General features: G+C 37.8%; 1 protein-coding gene, 1 long non-coding RNA gene and 1 pseudogene across 5 annotated transcripts in view; 1 reads left to right on the top strand and 2 right to left on the bottom strand.

The window, feature by feature from the left end:
• Positions 1-17,274, top strand: part of 5-HT1A (5-hydroxytryptamine (serotonin) receptor 1A) — an 87,151-nt gene extending 69,877 nt beyond the window's left edge. For both annotated transcript variants that reach the window (XM_089471546.1, XM_018011725.2), the window contains 4 exons: positions 5,552-5,782; positions 11,482-12,363; positions 14,426-14,547; positions 15,600-17,274. In XM_089471546.1, the coding sequence (XP_089327672.1) occupies positions 5,552-5,782; positions 11,482-12,363; positions 14,426-14,524 (1,212 nt within the window). In that variant the 3' untranslated portion in view covers positions 14,525-14,547; positions 15,600-17,274. The remainder of the gene's footprint in view (positions 1-5,551; positions 5,783-11,481; positions 12,364-14,425; positions 14,548-15,599) is intronic.
• LOC149268418 (uncharacterized) lies at positions 11,349-12,880 on the bottom strand. Its single transcript, XR_016270560.1, has 2 exons — positions 12,594-12,880; positions 11,349-12,535 (listed from the first exon to the last, which is right to left on the bottom strand). It is a non-coding gene; the product is annotated as an uncharacterized LOC149268418 (long non-coding RNA).
• LOC108616505 (RING-box protein 1 pseudogene) lies at positions 13,147-13,910 on the bottom strand (annotated as a pseudogene). 2 transcript variants are annotated; one of them, XR_016270558.1, is made up of 2 exons: positions 13,755-13,910; positions 13,147-13,684 (listed from the first exon to the last, which is right to left on the bottom strand). The product of XR_016270558.1 is annotated as an RING-box protein 1 pseudogene, transcript variant X1 (transcript). The 2 variants fall into 2 exon arrangements; XR_016270559.1 differs by having other exon boundaries at positions 13,751-13,858.
• Positions 17,275-17,908: the final 634 nt, after the last annotated feature.

The raw sequence follows: 17,908 nt of genomic DNA, 5'->3' as shown, positions 1-17,908 counted from the left end.
GCTCGAAATCTGGAATCCTAGCAAGCCAATATACTCCTCTGCTGGCATCCATGAGCGCGTATGAAAAATGTTGTTATTTCTGTTCCGCTGGCAGCACATAAATTTAAGTTAATTGCATTTGCATTTAGCATATTTATGGCCAATTCGTAGCGCCAAGTGGCATTCGGCTAACTGGCTAACAGAAATTTGCTCTGCGAATGATTTAAATTGCATCAGAAACTAATAAAATTCGACTAATGTTGAAAATCGACACGGAGCTTAGCACATAATATTTAATTTTAATGTGTATTATTTTAATTGTAATACAGTTTTACATAGATCAGAGCAGGAGATTGAGCTTTAAGTGTGTGTTGGCTTAATGTATCAATTCCTTTTACTATGGAATCAATTGGAAGCTCTAATGGCATAACAGTAACTGGTATGTTAAGTAGACTGTTGATCTATTCGATCTGGGGTTAAGCAAGACAATCTTGGCGGCTACAGAAAAAATTCAAAATGAACTGTTAAGCTAATTTTAATTACAGGGAACGATGATAGACTCTAAACTTAACATTAGCTGTTAGGCCTACAAATATTATTACATATAGCTTAACAGTAAAGAGAGTCAGGAGAGCGCAATTATTAACAGTTCTCATAAGAAAAATGTTGAATTGTGTGAACGAGTATTTCCATGGATAATAAAGTCCGAAACAAATGTTAAATTTCTAATAGCGAATTGATGTTATTTATGCCACCGTATATATTCGTACGCATTGATTTTGTAATTAACATAATATACGATAGTGAAAGGCAATTAGGCAAATTGAGCGAACAGGTATTATGTGTAATTTGGCTATGCGACACATGACTCAACACAGCAGCAGCAACAACAAGAAGGGCAAACATTAATAATAATGTAACATTAAACACAAAAAGCAATCGGTCTTTGGAGTGTCCTTCTTCATGGCCAAGTGATGCTGACAAGAACGCCCAGATGTTTGGCGCTCAACAACACTGATAAAGTGAGAGTCTATCTCTCTCTTTCTCTCTCTCTCTCTCTTCGTCTCTCTCGTTCTCTGTGTGCGCCCGCCTTGGCCACTCGTACATAATCACAATTACATTTGCAAACAAAGGCAACAACAACAGCCAGTGACAGCAGCTCAAATTGATTGCTCGAGATATTGACATTATGACCACAACCATATGACAAACAGCCAGGCAGGAGCGACAAGAACCCCAACAGATTTTGGCAAAAATTGTCCATATGCCACACACGTTTGCAAGTTGTGCTTTTCTTTTCTTCTATTTATACACATACAACAGAGCTGGCGCATTAACACTGCGCTACATGGCATACGGCTGGAATCGCATTGCAGCTTAAAGTAAGAGTCAAAGGAAAATTTACATTTGTTCGTCAAAATAATTTCAATGAATTTTTAATACAACAGCAGTCACATTAACACTGTGCTACATGGCATTTAATTGAATTCCATATTCAAGTTCAGCAACTTTAAATTGAAAGCAAATTAAGTTTAACTTTGTTCGCAATCAAGTTTATAAAACAATAAGCAGGCACATTAACACTGTGCTACACGGCATGCGGCTCAAATTGAATTTCATATTCAAATTCGGCGACTGAGAATTGATGAGAAAGAAATATTTTGAATTTAAATTACCTCAAGTAATTTAAATTCAAATATCAAACCAAAACCAATACATGAACACTGTGCTACATGAACTTATAATGTTTTCGAGGCAATTAGGGGGATCGAAGATCAGAGATATCAGAGGTATTTAAGTTGAGAAATTCATCGACTGTACTATTCGTATATATAAATATATTACATGTAGCTTCCCTAGCTACACTGTGCTACATGGCATGCAGCAAATAGTAATTTGAATATTTATATACTGAGCTCAAAATTAAACATTTTTATTCTATTATTATCTTTAAAAATATTTTTTTAAATATTGAAATAAAAACACTGTGCTACAAAAATCAACTACATTTTATATTATATTAAACATGTAGTACATTTATAAAAAAATTATTATTTTATAAAATATATACACATAAATATTTAAAATAAAATCAAATTAATTTTTTGTAGCACAATGTTTGTTTGACAGCAGCTTTGTGTCTTGGCACTTGAGCGACATTTTTTTGGCCACAGTCAGAGGCAGCATAAATCGCATGTAAAGAAATTATTGGATACACACACGCACGCACGCACATGTAGCAGAGACAATGTCACACACACACACAGACACACACAATGATATGTGGAAGCTCAACACATGTCTCGCAAGAAAAACAATTAAATAAGAAAACAATTTACATAAATTAGCCAAAGTGGCAAAATGGCTTCGGCCAAGTATCGTTTATGCAAACGCTTAAATAAATGTGCACACACACACGCACACACACACACGTGCGTATGTATGTATATGAGAGTGTCTATAGATAGCGACAGCTGACAGGCACATCTACATAAAATACACATTGAGCTGGGTTTTACTTATCGTCGTCGCTGCTGCTGCTGAAAAGTATGCTACACTTTACTACACTGGGAATTCGCAGCTACAGTTTGTCTTATCTATAAGTGGGTGGGTGGCTGTGTGTGTGTGCGTTTACTTTAGTATTTAAATAACGTTAATGTGCCATGTTGTTTAGTTTTCGATTTAAGCAAACGCCAAAGGGGAATCCATGGTATTTTATGGCTAAGCATGCGAGCAACACGCACAAACTTTTCTCTCTCTCTCGCTCGCTCTCTCGCTCGCTCTCTCGCTCGCTCTCTCTCTCTCTCTCTCTCTTTCTCTCTCTTCGTTTTTCATTTTGCCAATTGTTTAGCACGCCAATTTTATGGTATGTTCGTGTATGTGTGTGTACGTGTGTGTGTGTGTGTGTGTGTGAGGGTGTCTTTGAAGTTATCAGCGATTCAATTACGCATTGATTACCCGCATGGCATCAAATCCACAAACGAAGCCAATGCTGCGTATACGCAATCCCAAGCATGCGAAACGCAAAGCAAATTCAATTAGCGTCTTGCCTACAAAATGCGATTATTACACACATACTACATATACACATACATGCATACATACATGCATACGTACATGTCTATATCGTTCGGGTAGTGTGTGAAAAGTTTACGTGGATTGATGCGTTCAAGTGGGCTGCATAAGCTTACTTGTAGTTTATGGCAGCTGTGCGTGTGGATAGAGATTTAAAGCTTAAGGCATTTATTGCAACTATAAGAAATTGCAAATTGATTTCCAGTTTTGAATATTGACAATTATGTAGTTTGTATGGAAAATGAAGCCTTCAGTGATATCAAGTATTCTTGATTTATTATAGTACTTGAATTATTAATTTGAATTTTAAGAAGATTTATTAGCTCATATTTCTACTGTCAAGTCTGTTCTACTTGCTGTAGCTAGATTATTAATTATATATATATATATGCTAGATATATATAGCTTATACATTAACTATATACCCATCTATTTGCTTTACTAAAACTCATAGTTCTCTATTTAAGATCTTATAAAATCATGTCACATCGTGCAATATCGAATCCTTTTTGCACAGGCTGACTTGTATCATTATTCATTAAATTGTAAAAAAACTTATATTAACTTGATTCTAAATGATATCGTACTATATCTATAAAAATCCATATTAAGTCATGTTAAAACTCATGTTAAATTGTATCAAATTTTGTTTAAAAGTCGTTTTAAGTCGAGTCAAACTAAGATCAAACCAACCCAAGTCGTGCATGGTCACATTGAAGCTATATCATCTCGTGTTTAGTTGTGTTAAGTCATTTGAGCTCATGTCAAATCGTTCAAAACTCGAGTAAGATTGAGTCTGAGACATATTCTGTTTAAGCCTCGCCTTAAAAAGTTTAAAATTATGTCAAGTCGTGCTGAGTTGCATTTAAATTAAAATTAATTAAAATAAGTCGTGTCAAAGTCGTAATAAAAGAGTTCAAGCCATATCCGGACGACTTGAAAAGTCGTGTTAAGTTGCCTGAACTTCGTGTCTAATCCAAAAGTTGGGCTAGGTTGGGACTAAGTTGTATCAAGCCAAGCCAAGTCGTGTTTGAGCGTAGCAAAGCTATATCAGCTAGTGTCAAGTCGTGCCAAATCGTGCCTAGTCATGTCCTATCGAGTTAACTCATGTCTAGTCGTGCGCAGTCGCGTCCAGTTCGCCTTAAGTTGTCTAAAATTTCTCTCCAATCACATCAAAGTTAAAGTAAAACCTTCAAGCTGTTCCAGCTTCGTCCACTTCAAACTCAATGCCAAACACGTGCGCTCTCGTGTTACGCTCCCCAAGCACGCACACGCACACGCGCTCAGCTCTAACTGTGGGTCTAGTGGCTCACGAAACTAGAAGACTGCCTTCTTCAATTTAATAGCTGTCAGCGCCCAGTTGGATTAAGTTGCACCTGAAAGCGCCTCTCTAATTAAGCAGCTGGCTTTAAATATTTAATAAGCTGACCCGTTCCCAAAACAAACTCTCTCTCTCTCTCTCTCTCTCACTCACTCACTCTGTCTCTCTCTCTCTCTTTCGGTGTGTCTTTAAGGGCCACTTTAGGTGTTGGCATGCGGCAGAGCAATTACACTTCTCGTGCTGGCCACAAAATGAAGGTCACATGCGTCGCTCTAGCTGCAAATCCATTTAATACTATTTGCGCAAATATTCACGCCATTTGGGGAAATGCGAACTGAGCGCTGAGGGCACGACCAGGCACACACACACACACACACACGCATACAAAACACTTTGGCAGGCCCAATGATTTTCTTTTGCTTTTTTTTTTTATCCATCTCTCTACTCCACTTTTCCATTCTTATTTTTTGTCAAATTTCCGCACACGAACGCAAAATCAGCATAATTTTATTTATTTAAAGCAATATCGAGTCTTGAGCAAAGGGTCAGCATGCTGACGATGAGGCAAAAGGTTTTGACTACTCAATTACTTTAATTTGGTGGGGATTGAAGGCGACGACAACAGCAAGAACAGCAAGAAAAAAAAAGGATGCTATAAGAAAGCAGAGCAACAACAAAAAAAGGAGTGAAAAAAAAACGAGAGAAAATCAAAGAGGTCAAGCGCTCGAAGCAGTCAAGCGTGAAATTTATTTTGAGCAGGCACTCTATACATATATATATATAAACACATACATAGGTATATACCATATATACATATATGTATTGGCACTGTGGCGTGACTGTAACAAATATACACAATTTATTTACGAACGTATCCACTTACATATGCATATGGTAAAAGCCAGCAAGGCCTGGCCGGGCAGAGGCCTCCCCATTTTGGCAATGCGTACAAATTGCGGTTTATTGAAGCGTAAGGCGCAACAGCAACAGCAATTCACCTCTTGCCAGAAGAAGTAAATGCAAATTTACAGCTATTCTTGTACATATTAATGGCGCAAAGAAAAAAAAAGGCTAACAAATTTAATTTTTACAACACTTCAAAAAAATCTATGCAGCATTCATCATTTTAATCCTTTCTCTCTCTCTCTCTCTCTCTCTCTCTCTCTCTCTCTCTAGCCCGCTACTGGCGCTGCTTCAGATACCAAATTAAATCGTCTGCGCTTACGTCTTGGCAAATTTTCAACGGCCAAGAATAAGAGCGGCACAGCGTCTGCCGGAGCAGGAGCTGCGGGTGGCAGCACGGCATTGGGCCTGGTCGAGGGCAACTCGACGAATACGGTTAACACGGTGGAGGATACGGAGTTCAGTAGCTCGAATGTGGATAGCAAAAGTCGCGCCGGCATCGAGGTAAGTGTGCGTAAGCGTGTGTGTGTGTGTGTGTGTGTGTGTGTGTGTGTGTGTGTGTGTGTGTGTGTGTGTGTGTGTGTGTGTGTGCCCTGCCCACACAACAGGGGATTTGGATTTTCGAATTGGTTTTTGCTCTCCCGATTTTGTTATTTCTTTGGGTACGTAGAGCTGCGCTCAAAGCAAATTTCATAACGCCTGACATGTGCCCAACGATCTGAGTTTGCTTCCTGAGTGCCCAAAAAAAGGAGACACGTGAGAATTATTTAATGGGGTGTGCCTGACGGCTAGATGATATCTTATTGTTTTAGATATTCTAGATTTTATAAATATAAAATAGCTAAGTTTCAAATGTTTCGATCTTATTGTGGAAAAAAGAAAATATTTCTAATATTTTATACCTTTTAGAGAGTTTTTAAAATAAATTTCATGCCGCTAGCTTTTCTAGTCTTCGAGTTATTTAATTTTTAATGTTTCTACTTCACAAGTCTTGACATTTTTAGCACAGCTAAACAGATCTCTTAGCGAGTCTCATTGGGCATATATGTATACCCTAACTTCACCCTCACTCTCACACACTTCACACACAAACGCACACACAGCAACTAATCTACCCCATTTAATCACTCTACAAAAGGATATCAAATCCTTGTCCAGTCTTTCGTTGCGTGTCCTGTGCGCGTAATCCCTGTTAAATCCAAATAGAAACTTGCACATGTCGTTAGCTAAACATCAAGTTCGGCTGACATTTGATTTATGCACGCATAAATCGATTTACTTTTTATATAGAAGATGAGGATTACGTATACGAAACGTGTTCGAATGATAAAAAAAAAAAAAAAAAGGAATTTCAAAAGATGAACTCTTATAATTTTTTTGGAACCGTTCTCTTTTATATGCGGCTACAGCTGCATATGGACATCTATATAAATATTTATATGGAAAAGGTTTAAGCCCGCAAATTATACAAAATGTGAGCGATAAAATGCAGGCAAAGCTTCTTTTTTTTTTTTTTTTTTTTTTTGTTTATTGACAAAACGAAAATTTGTATTTAGCAGGCATTTTATGTACTTCAATTTCAGCTAGCTTTTTTATGCCCAAGCACACACACACACACACATACACAGTCGCGCACACATTCAATAATAAGGCAACGAAAAACGAAACATAAAAAAATAAGCAAGCCTCGGACTTCGAGTCGAGTTCGAGTCGAAATAAATTGGTAGCGAGTGGCCAAAAGGTCGCTGAGTGCGTTTCATGCAGGTTAAGTAATAGCCAAGTCACACATACATAGGTAGAGTGAGAGAGAGGGGAGTGGGACAAAGTCTGTGACAAGGATACCAAATGGGTGTCGTTGCCATGCAAAACCATCTCAGCTCCGTTTCAGTTTCTGCTTCAGTTTCTGTTTCTGTTTCAGTTTCAGTCAAATGAAAACAAAGCGCAGCAACAGGGAACGTGAAAACGTGGGCACTCAATACGCTTGAAGTAATTGAAGAAAATATGTTGATAGCTTATGGCTAACAGCTTTCGTTTGACCATAATAACTAAGCGTATCAGCAGCATGGCTCGCATGGCTATTTGCCTTTGCCTGGACAGCAAATAGAGGACAGACACACACACACGCACACACACACGTTCACATGCACTCAGATTAAATATTTACTTGGGCCAGGTTTCTGTGTGTGTGTGTGCGCCAAATAAGTGGACAGCCAAATAAATAAACACAAACACAGGACACACTCACACACACACACTTACGACACTCAGTTACACACACACACACACACTCCACGCATAGCCGCAAGCAAATATATATACATTTATCATAGTAGTTTCGTTTATTATATGAGCCAAGAGGCAAAAACAAACAAAATAGCAGCAACAACAACAACAACAGCAAAATAGAAAAGAAGGATAGAAAAAAAAGAGCCAAAATCAGTGAGAAAAAAAAGCTAGCAAGAGAGTTTATTAGAGCAAACTGTGCTGCACCGAAGCTTTCCATATACTTCAAATCCCGCATCGGCAAATCGACAATGGCACAAAAGCAAATAGAGCTGAAATCCAAATGGGAATACAATTTAATTATGCATAAATCATAAAGTTGAGGAATTTCTTGGCAAACTGTTGCAATTGAAATGCAATTTGAATAACTTTCCAGTGCAAGTTCCAGAAAGAGATGACTAAGCGTTGCAATCGAGCAAAGTAAGAAAAACTTTTCAATTGACAGTAAATAAAAGTGAGACTTGACTTGAGAAGGTAAAAAGTAGAAAGTAGATGAAGTGCCAATTGAATTTGGAATTTAATTTGATTTAGTAATTCTATAGATGTCTAAAATTAATAAGAATAATTTAAAAGTTGCTCGAAACTATAAAATAATTAAATTTTTCCCAACTCTATTTCCGTTAGGATTTGTTTAAGTCTATAGCTATATGAGTCTATAGCAGAAGAGTTTTATGTTTTATTTTTAAATGCTTCTAAATCATATATATCCAAATCTTTACAGTTAAGAATTGTTAGTTTTTTTATTTTATGCATTTTTTTATTTAGTGTACTTTAGTACTATCTAGTTTATTTCCGAATCAAGTTCTCAAGTTCTTTTATATGAAAAGTTTTAAATATTCTTTTATAATCTCTACAATCTCCTAATACTCCTAGTGTTGTATACTTTTATTTAAATAATAATTATATATATAATTATATAATAAATAGCTTTCTTTATCGTCTTTTCTCTTATTATCTTTCATATATTATATAAAGGTTGTTGTCCTTTTTTTTTTTTTTTTTTTGCACTCTAGTGCTCGCCGTAGCTAATCAGCTCAAAGTATTGCCATTAAAAATACACTCACCCAACGCACAAGCCAAAAGCAAATTGGAAACAAAAACAATAAGTCAATGCAAGGCGCAAGTGGCGCCTGCAAATAAATTGAAACAAATATACATTTCACTTAAATGCAGGCGGCTATAGTAGGGAGAGAGAGGCGGAAGGGGAGAAGGCGAGAGAGAGAGAGAGAGGCAACTACGTTAGTAGAGCAGAAAAGTTAAGGGTGGTCAATGGGCACATAAATAAAATATTAGCTGTAAGTGTGTGGGAGAGAGAGAGAGGGACAGAGTGTGTGTGTCTGTGTCTGTGTGCTACACTTTGTTAACGCTCACTTCTAAGCTTGTTGCTGTGTTTGTTTTTTGGTTTAGGGTTTTTGGTTTTCTGGTTTTCAACTCTTCGGGAAAAAATAAAAGCGAAACATTTCAAATTAAAAGTTGCTGAACAAAAAACAAAACACAAAATGAAAGAACTTGCAGCTGGCCCGTGCGGCGTATGCGGCGTATGCGTAATCTTCAAGTTTCAGCACGAAATAAGCCAAAGTTGCTCAACTGCTGCCGCTCAACAGTTGTGCAACTGTTCCACTCACATTGTCCTCGGCATCGGCATCGCCCTCGGTCTCGGCCACTATTGAAAAGTTATTACCGTCCCGTGTATTGGCCATTAGAGAAGCCAATGGAACGCGCAGTCATTAGACCGCATTGTTGTGTACGTTCTCAATTGCAGTTTGGCATTGATTCGCTTTACGTGCGGTCGGAATCGAAAAGAATACGAAATAAAAGCAAATCGCAGCAAATATCAAGTCGAACCTCTCAGTCCGAAACCAAATGAAATTGCAACATTTGTTTGTATTCGCTCTCCCTTTCACCCACACGCTCGCTCTCTCTCTCTCTCTCTCTCTCTCGCTCTCTCTCTCTCTCTATCTCCTTCCGGCTGAATGACACACAATAGCATTGACAATGGCCATAGCTTAGGTTACACACTCACACACACACACATATGCTATACACTTTCGCTTTGTACAAATTTTTGTGCCCAATGGCCATTGAGTTTTATATGCCGCCTTCTCCTAGCTCTGACCTGTCCCAGGCGACAAGACGCAAGGACTCTTCCCTCGTTCGTTCTGCAGCTCCTGCGGCGTCTTCTTCTTGCTTCATTGTTTGGCAAATTGAAAATGCATTTTTTATTTTTGTGGTCCGGCACCAAGAAAAATTTGAATTTTGGTCAGAGTTGTTGTTTCTATGCACGCTCAAGGAGTAAAATAGAGTTTATGGGTTTTATGAGAGGTAAATCTTGACGTCTGTGAATTCTAATGCCCAGAGCAAGTCGAAATCAAGACTGTATATGAAAAAAAGAATAGTAGCAATAAGAATTCCGTCATGAATGATGCTATAGTCTATACTCTCCATGCTCTAATCTCAAACTTTGAGAGCATAGCAAAGGAAATATTCTCCAGAGAAGCCTATTCGTATATTTATTTTTCACTGCTTGCCAAATTAATAATAATCGATGGATATATTTTGTCATTTTTTTACCACGAGCAAGCATCTTGCAGTCAGCTACATCCGACTGCAACATTCTTGGCTGCCCTCGTTACTCTTCTCTGTGCTAGGCTGTGGCAGCGCATCAATTACACGCTTATAACAACCAAGCAATATATTATGGAATCAAAGTCATAAAATTCATTTGGCAACGACTCTGGCGCGGTGTCCGTGCAGCCCATTAATTGTGAGCAATGCCCTCTTCAGACCAAACAAAAAAATGGGTTCCGAAATTAGGGACGAGACTTGTGCTGAAAAACCTCTATCTGTTATAAAGGTGAAATTTGAAATGAATCTTAAGCCTCAAAGCGGGCATTGGAGCATTGTGAGTTGTTTCATTCCGAAATTCCTTTAATTTAATTCGAGGTGTTTTATAAGCGTTTGCTTAGAGCACTTTATTTAATGATGTCAAAAAATATATCAGACAGCTGTAAACGACGATATACATAAACTATCGAAAATTCAAATTTAAATCATCTTCAAATTCACTGAGCAGCAGCTATCGCACATGAATTGCTTATCGATACTTACAAGTTATCAAACATCGTTAAAATTCAAATGCTGCCTATCGCCACATTTTCGCATCACTAAGGCTCTCCCATTCAATTGCTGATCTCAGCAACTATCGCAACCATTCGCACATAACTAAAGCGCGCGCTTAGTGATATCCCAGCACGAGTTGTTTATGCGCCATCTCTAGGCGCAAAATGTGCGGCACCTGCGTTGGCTTGTTTACACTAGGAGAGAGTGGAAGAGAGAGAGAGAGAGCGAGTGTGGCCGTAGACAAAATTTATAACACATAAAAGTTGATTTTAGCACTTTACGCTTCTGCACATTATGTGGCCCATGGACATGGACACTGCTGTCTCAAATTACAGGTGATTATATGAATTTTAGTGCCTACGACATGCCGTTAGCAGGCAGCAGGTAGGCGAGCGGGCGACGGGCAGGCCAACTCGACAAATTGCAGCCCTTTTTGACCAAGTGCCTGCGAATGTGCGGCTTCCTTCCGGCATAGAGTGGCTTAATAGCAGGGGCGTGGCACACACCCATCACACTCACACACACACACACCGTCGAGTGGTGCGTGCGTGAATTCTCAACGTGAAGCTTAACGTAAATAAATACACGTATTTATTTACCCGGCGATTTTTATGAATAGCCACAGAAATGGCCAAGCATAAAAAAGCGGAAATGGAAGTGGAATTGGTTTAGAGGAATTGCTCATAAATATATTTATGTGAATGCAATTGCAACCAGCTCCGATTTGTAATGCTAAACCGAAATTGAATATTGATATATGCGCTCTCTCTCTCTCACGCTCACTATCTCTCTCTTTGCAGGCGCCAAGCACATCAGGTAGCCAAATCGCTACCGTCTCACATTTGGTGGCTTTGGCCAATCAGCAGCACAAGCAACTGAAACCCACTGAAGCTGTTGAGCCACGCGTGCAGGAGGAGGAGCAGCTGGAGGAACAGCTAAATGTGGTTGAAGCAACCGCAACCACAACAGCAGCAGCAGCAGCAGCTGAAGCTGGAGAGGCAACAGCAGCAGCAGCGGCAGCGACAGCAGCAACAACACCTACTGGCAAAGCCAATGGCAACGGCGGTGTGGAGGTGCTTGAGGATCCGCAGCTGCAACAGCAGTTGGAACAAATGCAACAGCTGCAAAAAACAACCACCGTCGGCGGTGGCGGTGGCGGTGGAGGTGGAGGTGGTGCCAGCACATCAAATGCTACAACAATTACATCGATATCAGCGCTATCGCCACAGACACCAACGACGCCAGCAGCTGGCCCAATGACAACAAAGACCAGCACGCTAACCAGCTGCAACCAGGCGCATCCGTTATGCAGCTCCGCAAATGCCTCGGGTGCGGTAACACCCGAGCCGCGCACCAAACAGCTCCACCTGCAGCTGCATCAGCAACCAAATCCAAGTCCCAATTCATCCACTCAACACTCACAGCAGCAGCAGCCGGCACAGCAATTGTCCAGCATCGCGAATCCCATGCAAAAGGTGAACAAACGCAAGGAGACGCTGGAGGCGAAGCGTGAAAGGAAAGCGGCCAAAACCTTGGCCATTATAACGGGCGCCTTCGTTGTCTGCTGGCTGCCCTTCTTTGTGATGGCGTTGACGCTGCCCCTCTGCGCCGCCTGCCAGATCAGCGACAGCGTCGCCTCGCTCTTCCTGTGGCTGGGCTACTTCAACTCGACGCTGAATCCGGTAAACATTTATTATGCAAACATAGAATATATATATAAATAAGAATTATAAATCAGTGTAAACTTTTCCAAATTTCTTTGTTGTGCATGAATCTGGAACTAGATCATCCTAAAAGTGCAATGAATATTTCTGTTTAAATATCTTAGGGCATTGCTAATCTCCTCTGCAACTTCTGTAACAAGTTTAAAGAACTGTTTCAATGTTTACAAGGCATCGTTTATAGAGCTTACTGAATAGTCCTTGAGAATAATCCTTGAGCTCTGCAAAATCGTTCTCTCTGTATACCCATTTCTCTCCACTATGACTATCTGAATTTGGTATATTTTGGAGCATATCTCAATCATTCATCCATTCGCTTGTAAATTATATATAATGAGATTGTTATATATGATATAGTCAAACTATGTTCCCTTTTTGCCTCTTTTGGGACAATTGGCAGCACATACGACTTTATCGATATATATCGAATAACTAATCACTTTTAAGCCCAGAATAACAAATGCGAAAATGATCTTAGACATGTGTAGATACTTCTATAACGGGCAGAAATATGCGTGTTTGTATATTATAATCCATATGCATATATTCTTACAAAAGAGCAGGAGCTAAGCCGATAATAACTACATATATCATTAGTCCGTCTGTATGAACCGTTAACCTCAGCAATAGTATATAATCCGGTAAAACTCAGCCCAGTTGCCCACCTGCACTGAGGACAATATTCATTTCATAAGCGAAACGGCATTTCAGTTCCCTCTATGAAACCAAAAAAACTCTCGCTCATAATATCTTCGATTCTCTCAAGGAATTGATCACATATATTTGTATTCACATATATAAATGTGCATAAATCTCGATAGCTGGCTAACGTCCGTATTTCTCAAAGTTCCACTCGAGATTGTCCAGGGGGCAGACGGGACGCGTCTTCAGCCAATGCGAGATGCAGTGGAAGTGAAAGGCATGATTGCACGAGCCCCAGGCGACGGTGCACTCGGAGCCGCTGTTGGTCGACTGATTCGCCTGGCATTGAATGCACGGATCCATAATGTGATTGCGACAAATGGCACAGTTATCGACGACTATATCCCAGGACCAGAGAGCAACGCCATTCCATTTCTTGACATTGAAACGTTTGCGATCCATGCTGTTGCCGTTCCCATTGCCGCTGCCGTTGTCCTTTCCGTTTCCACTTCCACTGCCATTCCCCTTGCCCTTGTCGTCGTTGTTCTTGCCGTTGCCGCTCCCATCGCCATCGCCGCCGGCTGCGGCTGCGCTGGTCGTTGGCCCCTCGTTATGGTTGGCGCTCATTTTCGTTTTCTTTCTGCCCAATTGTGCAATAATTATTACATCTGTATTAGGCGAAGTTTTACATAAAACTGAATTTCACTTACTCCCTTTTTTTTACAATCTACTAAACTATTTTACGTGCTCACACGGCGCTTTTGACAATTAGAATGGGCCGTTGGGAAGTTGACAGCGTTGCCACCTAAGTTTTGTTGTTGTCATGGATTACTTGTATTTCATTTCGATATTTATCGATAGTAAGGTTGGATTTTTAAAGTATATTCTCTTCAGTTACTTTGGCATTAAAGGAGCAGAGCTTGACAGTGCTACAAAATTAGCCATTTTTGCATAGCAAATTAATAAATACATATGTATGTACTACATATACAGTAGAAACCGGTTATAACGACGAAAATTGTGGTACCCAGACAAACTCATCTAAGTAAACTTATATAGCTATAGCGTCCTCTGAATATATGTATTTATTTTGTATTTATAGAAGCTAATTGCTTTGCATTATAAGCTCAACTTTCTATTCCTATTCCTATTTTCTATTCCAAACATTTTGCCTTTTTTTCTTAAACCAAGTTTAATTTAAGAAAATTTCATAGAAATATTGAATTTAGCTAATAAAAAACATACTCCTTTCTCTCCCTCTCTCTCTCTCACACACACACACACACACACACACTCTCTCTCTCTCTCTCTCTTTCTCTCTCTCTCTCTCTCTCTCTCTCTCTCTCTCTCTCTCTCTCTCTGTCTCTCTCTGCTTTCACAGGTCATCTACACGATATTCAGTCCTGAGTTCCGACAGGCCTTCAAGCGCATCTTGTTTGGCGGTCATCGACCAGTGCATTATCGCAGCGGGAAGCTCTAGATAGTGCATGCGAAGAGGCGAAGGTATGTACATTCAATGTTATGAAAATAGTCGAAATATATAAACATACATATGGGTATGTACATAAATAAAAAAAAAAAAAAGACGTGAGAACATATCCAAAGAAATTGAAAACGATTGCAATTCTGTCCAAACAGAAGCTCTGGCAGTTATTTTTCTTTAATATATTTTTTTCAATTTCGCTTTGCACCAGTTTCAATTTGCAATGTGCTGCAATATTCCGTTATTGATATGGCTTAAGCAGTTGTTGCTGTTGCGGCTGCTGCTGCAGTTGCTGTTGCTGTTTTAGAGAGTGTTTTGAATTTGGCTGTCAACGTATAGTGTCTTTGCTTTGGGCGCCCCATTTCACCAAATACTCGACAGACGCTGGCCATGGCCAACACGCACACACTCAAACGCACACACTCTCTCTCTCTCTCTCTCTCTCTTTCCAACACACCCTCATCCACTCTCAGACGCTTTGCTGCCCGCTTGCCATGGCAGTTGAAACAATTTGTTAGCCTTGAAGGCAAAGTTTCTCGCATCTCTCGACTCATTTCTCAAATTTCCAAAACTGTGAAAAAGTTTTATCCGTCGACTTTATCGGCGCTGTCATCTGCATGCGAGCTGCGTTTTAAATCAACTCTGGACAGGATAACGTATAATGCGCCCAAAGGGTCATTCCAATTATGGCAACACAATGCGTGCGTTTTTATCTAGAAAAACGGCTTTAAAAAATGGCTAAAATTAGAATTAAAAAAAAAAATGAATAATGAGCTCTCGACGGGTTAGCACGACTAAAACATACCTCGTAGGAAGCCTTATAAGAGACGGATAAACGTGTAGACAGAGAGACACAAAGACAGACAAGTAGTGTCTAATCTTTCTGCTCAACACCTGTTACATAAAGTTGAACAAAACTAATATGCCCTCAATTGCCCTACATTTGCATTTGCAGATTTCAGCAGTCGCAGCCGACAGCAGCAAAATCTGAAAGAAACTTTAATTAAGTGAAATTAATTTTGCCAATTTACATTTGAATAAGTTTCTTCCGTATTTAAAAACTATTTTGCAGGCGTTTCTGCTAAGCAGGCGAAAGGACTTGCCTCTTCGTTAAAAATGTATTTAAAAGGCCACAGAAAGCAGCTAAAGAATATGAACAAACGGCAGCGGAAGATGAAGAAGAAGAAGACGAACACCAGCACTCACTACATGCATGTATACCAAAAGTAAAGCATTAGCAGTAGATATAAGAAATTGAGATTATAAATGTATTAAAAATAAATGTATTAAAATATATATTGTAAATAGATTAAGACAAATGTAAATAAGTTGAGCGAATACTATAAAATAATTGAATATAAATATTGAAATAATTTAGAAAAAGCAAAGAATGACAAGAAACTGTTAAAACTCTTTTTAAACTAATTTGGAAAATGTTGATGATATTTCTTTATTGTAAAAAACTACTTAAGGAAATTATGTTTAAAACAGTTTCGGATTTTTTTTATATATAAGTTTGGGGTTTCATTTTAGAAATTCTATTCTGTAAATTGGATTAATATAATGTTGACTTGCTGATAAAAATATTTTGAAAAACGTTCGAAAACCTCTTCCGATTTTCGTCTTAAAAACTAATTCCTAAAACTAATTTTTTAGGATATTTCCGAAACACATTTTGAACATGATTTTTGTACATTGCATTTTTAGAATTTTTGGAAAATTATTTTTTTTTTTCAACTGTTTTTAGAAACGGATCTGTGTTTAAAGCTTGTTTTTTGGGGGAATAGTTTCTATAGCAGCTTTTCTGGGAAATGGAAATGGAAGAACTGTTTTAGAATCTATTGTGGAAACTATATTCTCTTGACAACTGTACCATATTCTCTGCAGAATTTTGAAGCTGTACGAACTATGTAATCAAAATACCAAAAAATACAAAAGTAATAATTAGTCATAAGCTTTAGCAACTAAAATAAAACTAAATACTAGCGAAATCTACTTCCAAATACAAATAGAAAGAAAGAAAAATACTTTTCAAAAGATATAATGAAATATTGAATGTAAGTGTAAACTATTTAGAGACGTAAGATCAGTTACTAGATCATATAGTTTGGGTATGGGAGCATAGCAAATGGACTTTTTTGGAATCGTTATAACTGAACCATACAGCATATATATAAACATATATATCTAAGATATAGCGATCTTTAAGTGTGTATAAAATCAGCTAGAAAATAAGTGCAAAACATTTGTTGACTATTCAAGGGCAATTAGCGTAAGGCCCAAATATATAATTAAAAAATATAAATAAATCAATATTAAATATTAAAAACTTTAAATTTAAATGTAGATTTAAAATTGTTTAAATGCAATTTAAATCAATTGTTAAAGCAAATTCTAGTTACACCTAATAAATATCTATATATATATATATATATATAAATAAAAAATTGTTGTACTATTACAAGTTAAGCAAAAAAGTTGGTAAAAAATATATATAAATAAAAAATATGTCAAGGATTTCTTTGAATATAAAGCATATTAAAAATACAGACAAAATAAATTTAAGGGCGCAAGAAAATTTATTGTAAAGAAAATAACTAAAAAGACGAAGAAGAAGACGGTGCAGAAACCACGTGTATTATTGAAAAGCAAAAACTACTTTCGGGAAAAATGGGTAAAACATAATTAGCAAAAATTTAAATATAAAAACAAAAACTTTAAATATATAGCAAAAAAAAAAGGGAAAACCCTCTTAAAGTAAGCAAACAATATCAGAATTGAAATCAAATCGTTTTAATACCCTAAAAACTATTGAAAAATAAACCTATTTAAATGTGAAAAAAAAAATCAAAAAATTTCAGCTAGACTTTTAAGAAACTACAGCTCTATCTATGTCTAAATCTAGATATCAAAAATAAATAAGAAGAAGACAGTAAATACCTATTCAACCGTAAATAAAAACAAAAAAAAAAACGTTCTTGATTTGCTCTATATCACGCAATAATTCATCACACAAAACACTGATTAAATTTTATTTTTTACCTTACGTAAATTTCTTATTTTTGAAAAAGAAAACAAATTGGCGCGCATTTAGTAAGAATTATTGCCTGATATACAAAGCAAACAAAAAGATGACGCAACTTAAATCAAATGCTATGTTATAAAATTACTGTACATTTCATTGGCTGCAAATTACAAATAAAAACTAAATTGAACTTTCAAGCAAAACTTTTTTAATTTTTAAATTAACGGAAATGCCAGCTGAGACGCAAACCAAAATGTAGAGAGACCTATTTAGTGAGAAGCAGTGCTGCCAGTTTAGCCTATTCCAGGCGAGATCTAGCCTCTGAGTCTCTCTCACAGTCTTTCTTACCGAATAGC

This window comes from Drosophila arizonae, chromosome 5 (genome assembly GCF_054131065.1).
Source record: "Drosophila arizonae isolate 15081-1271.41 chromosome 5, UAZ_ARI_1.0, whole genome shotgun sequence".
Classification (NCBI taxonomy): Eukaryota; Metazoa; Arthropoda; class Insecta; order Diptera; family Drosophilidae; genus Drosophila; species Drosophila arizonae.
Note: the sequence above shows the minus strand (reverse complement) of the source record. Positions and strands in the feature narration are given on the sequence as shown.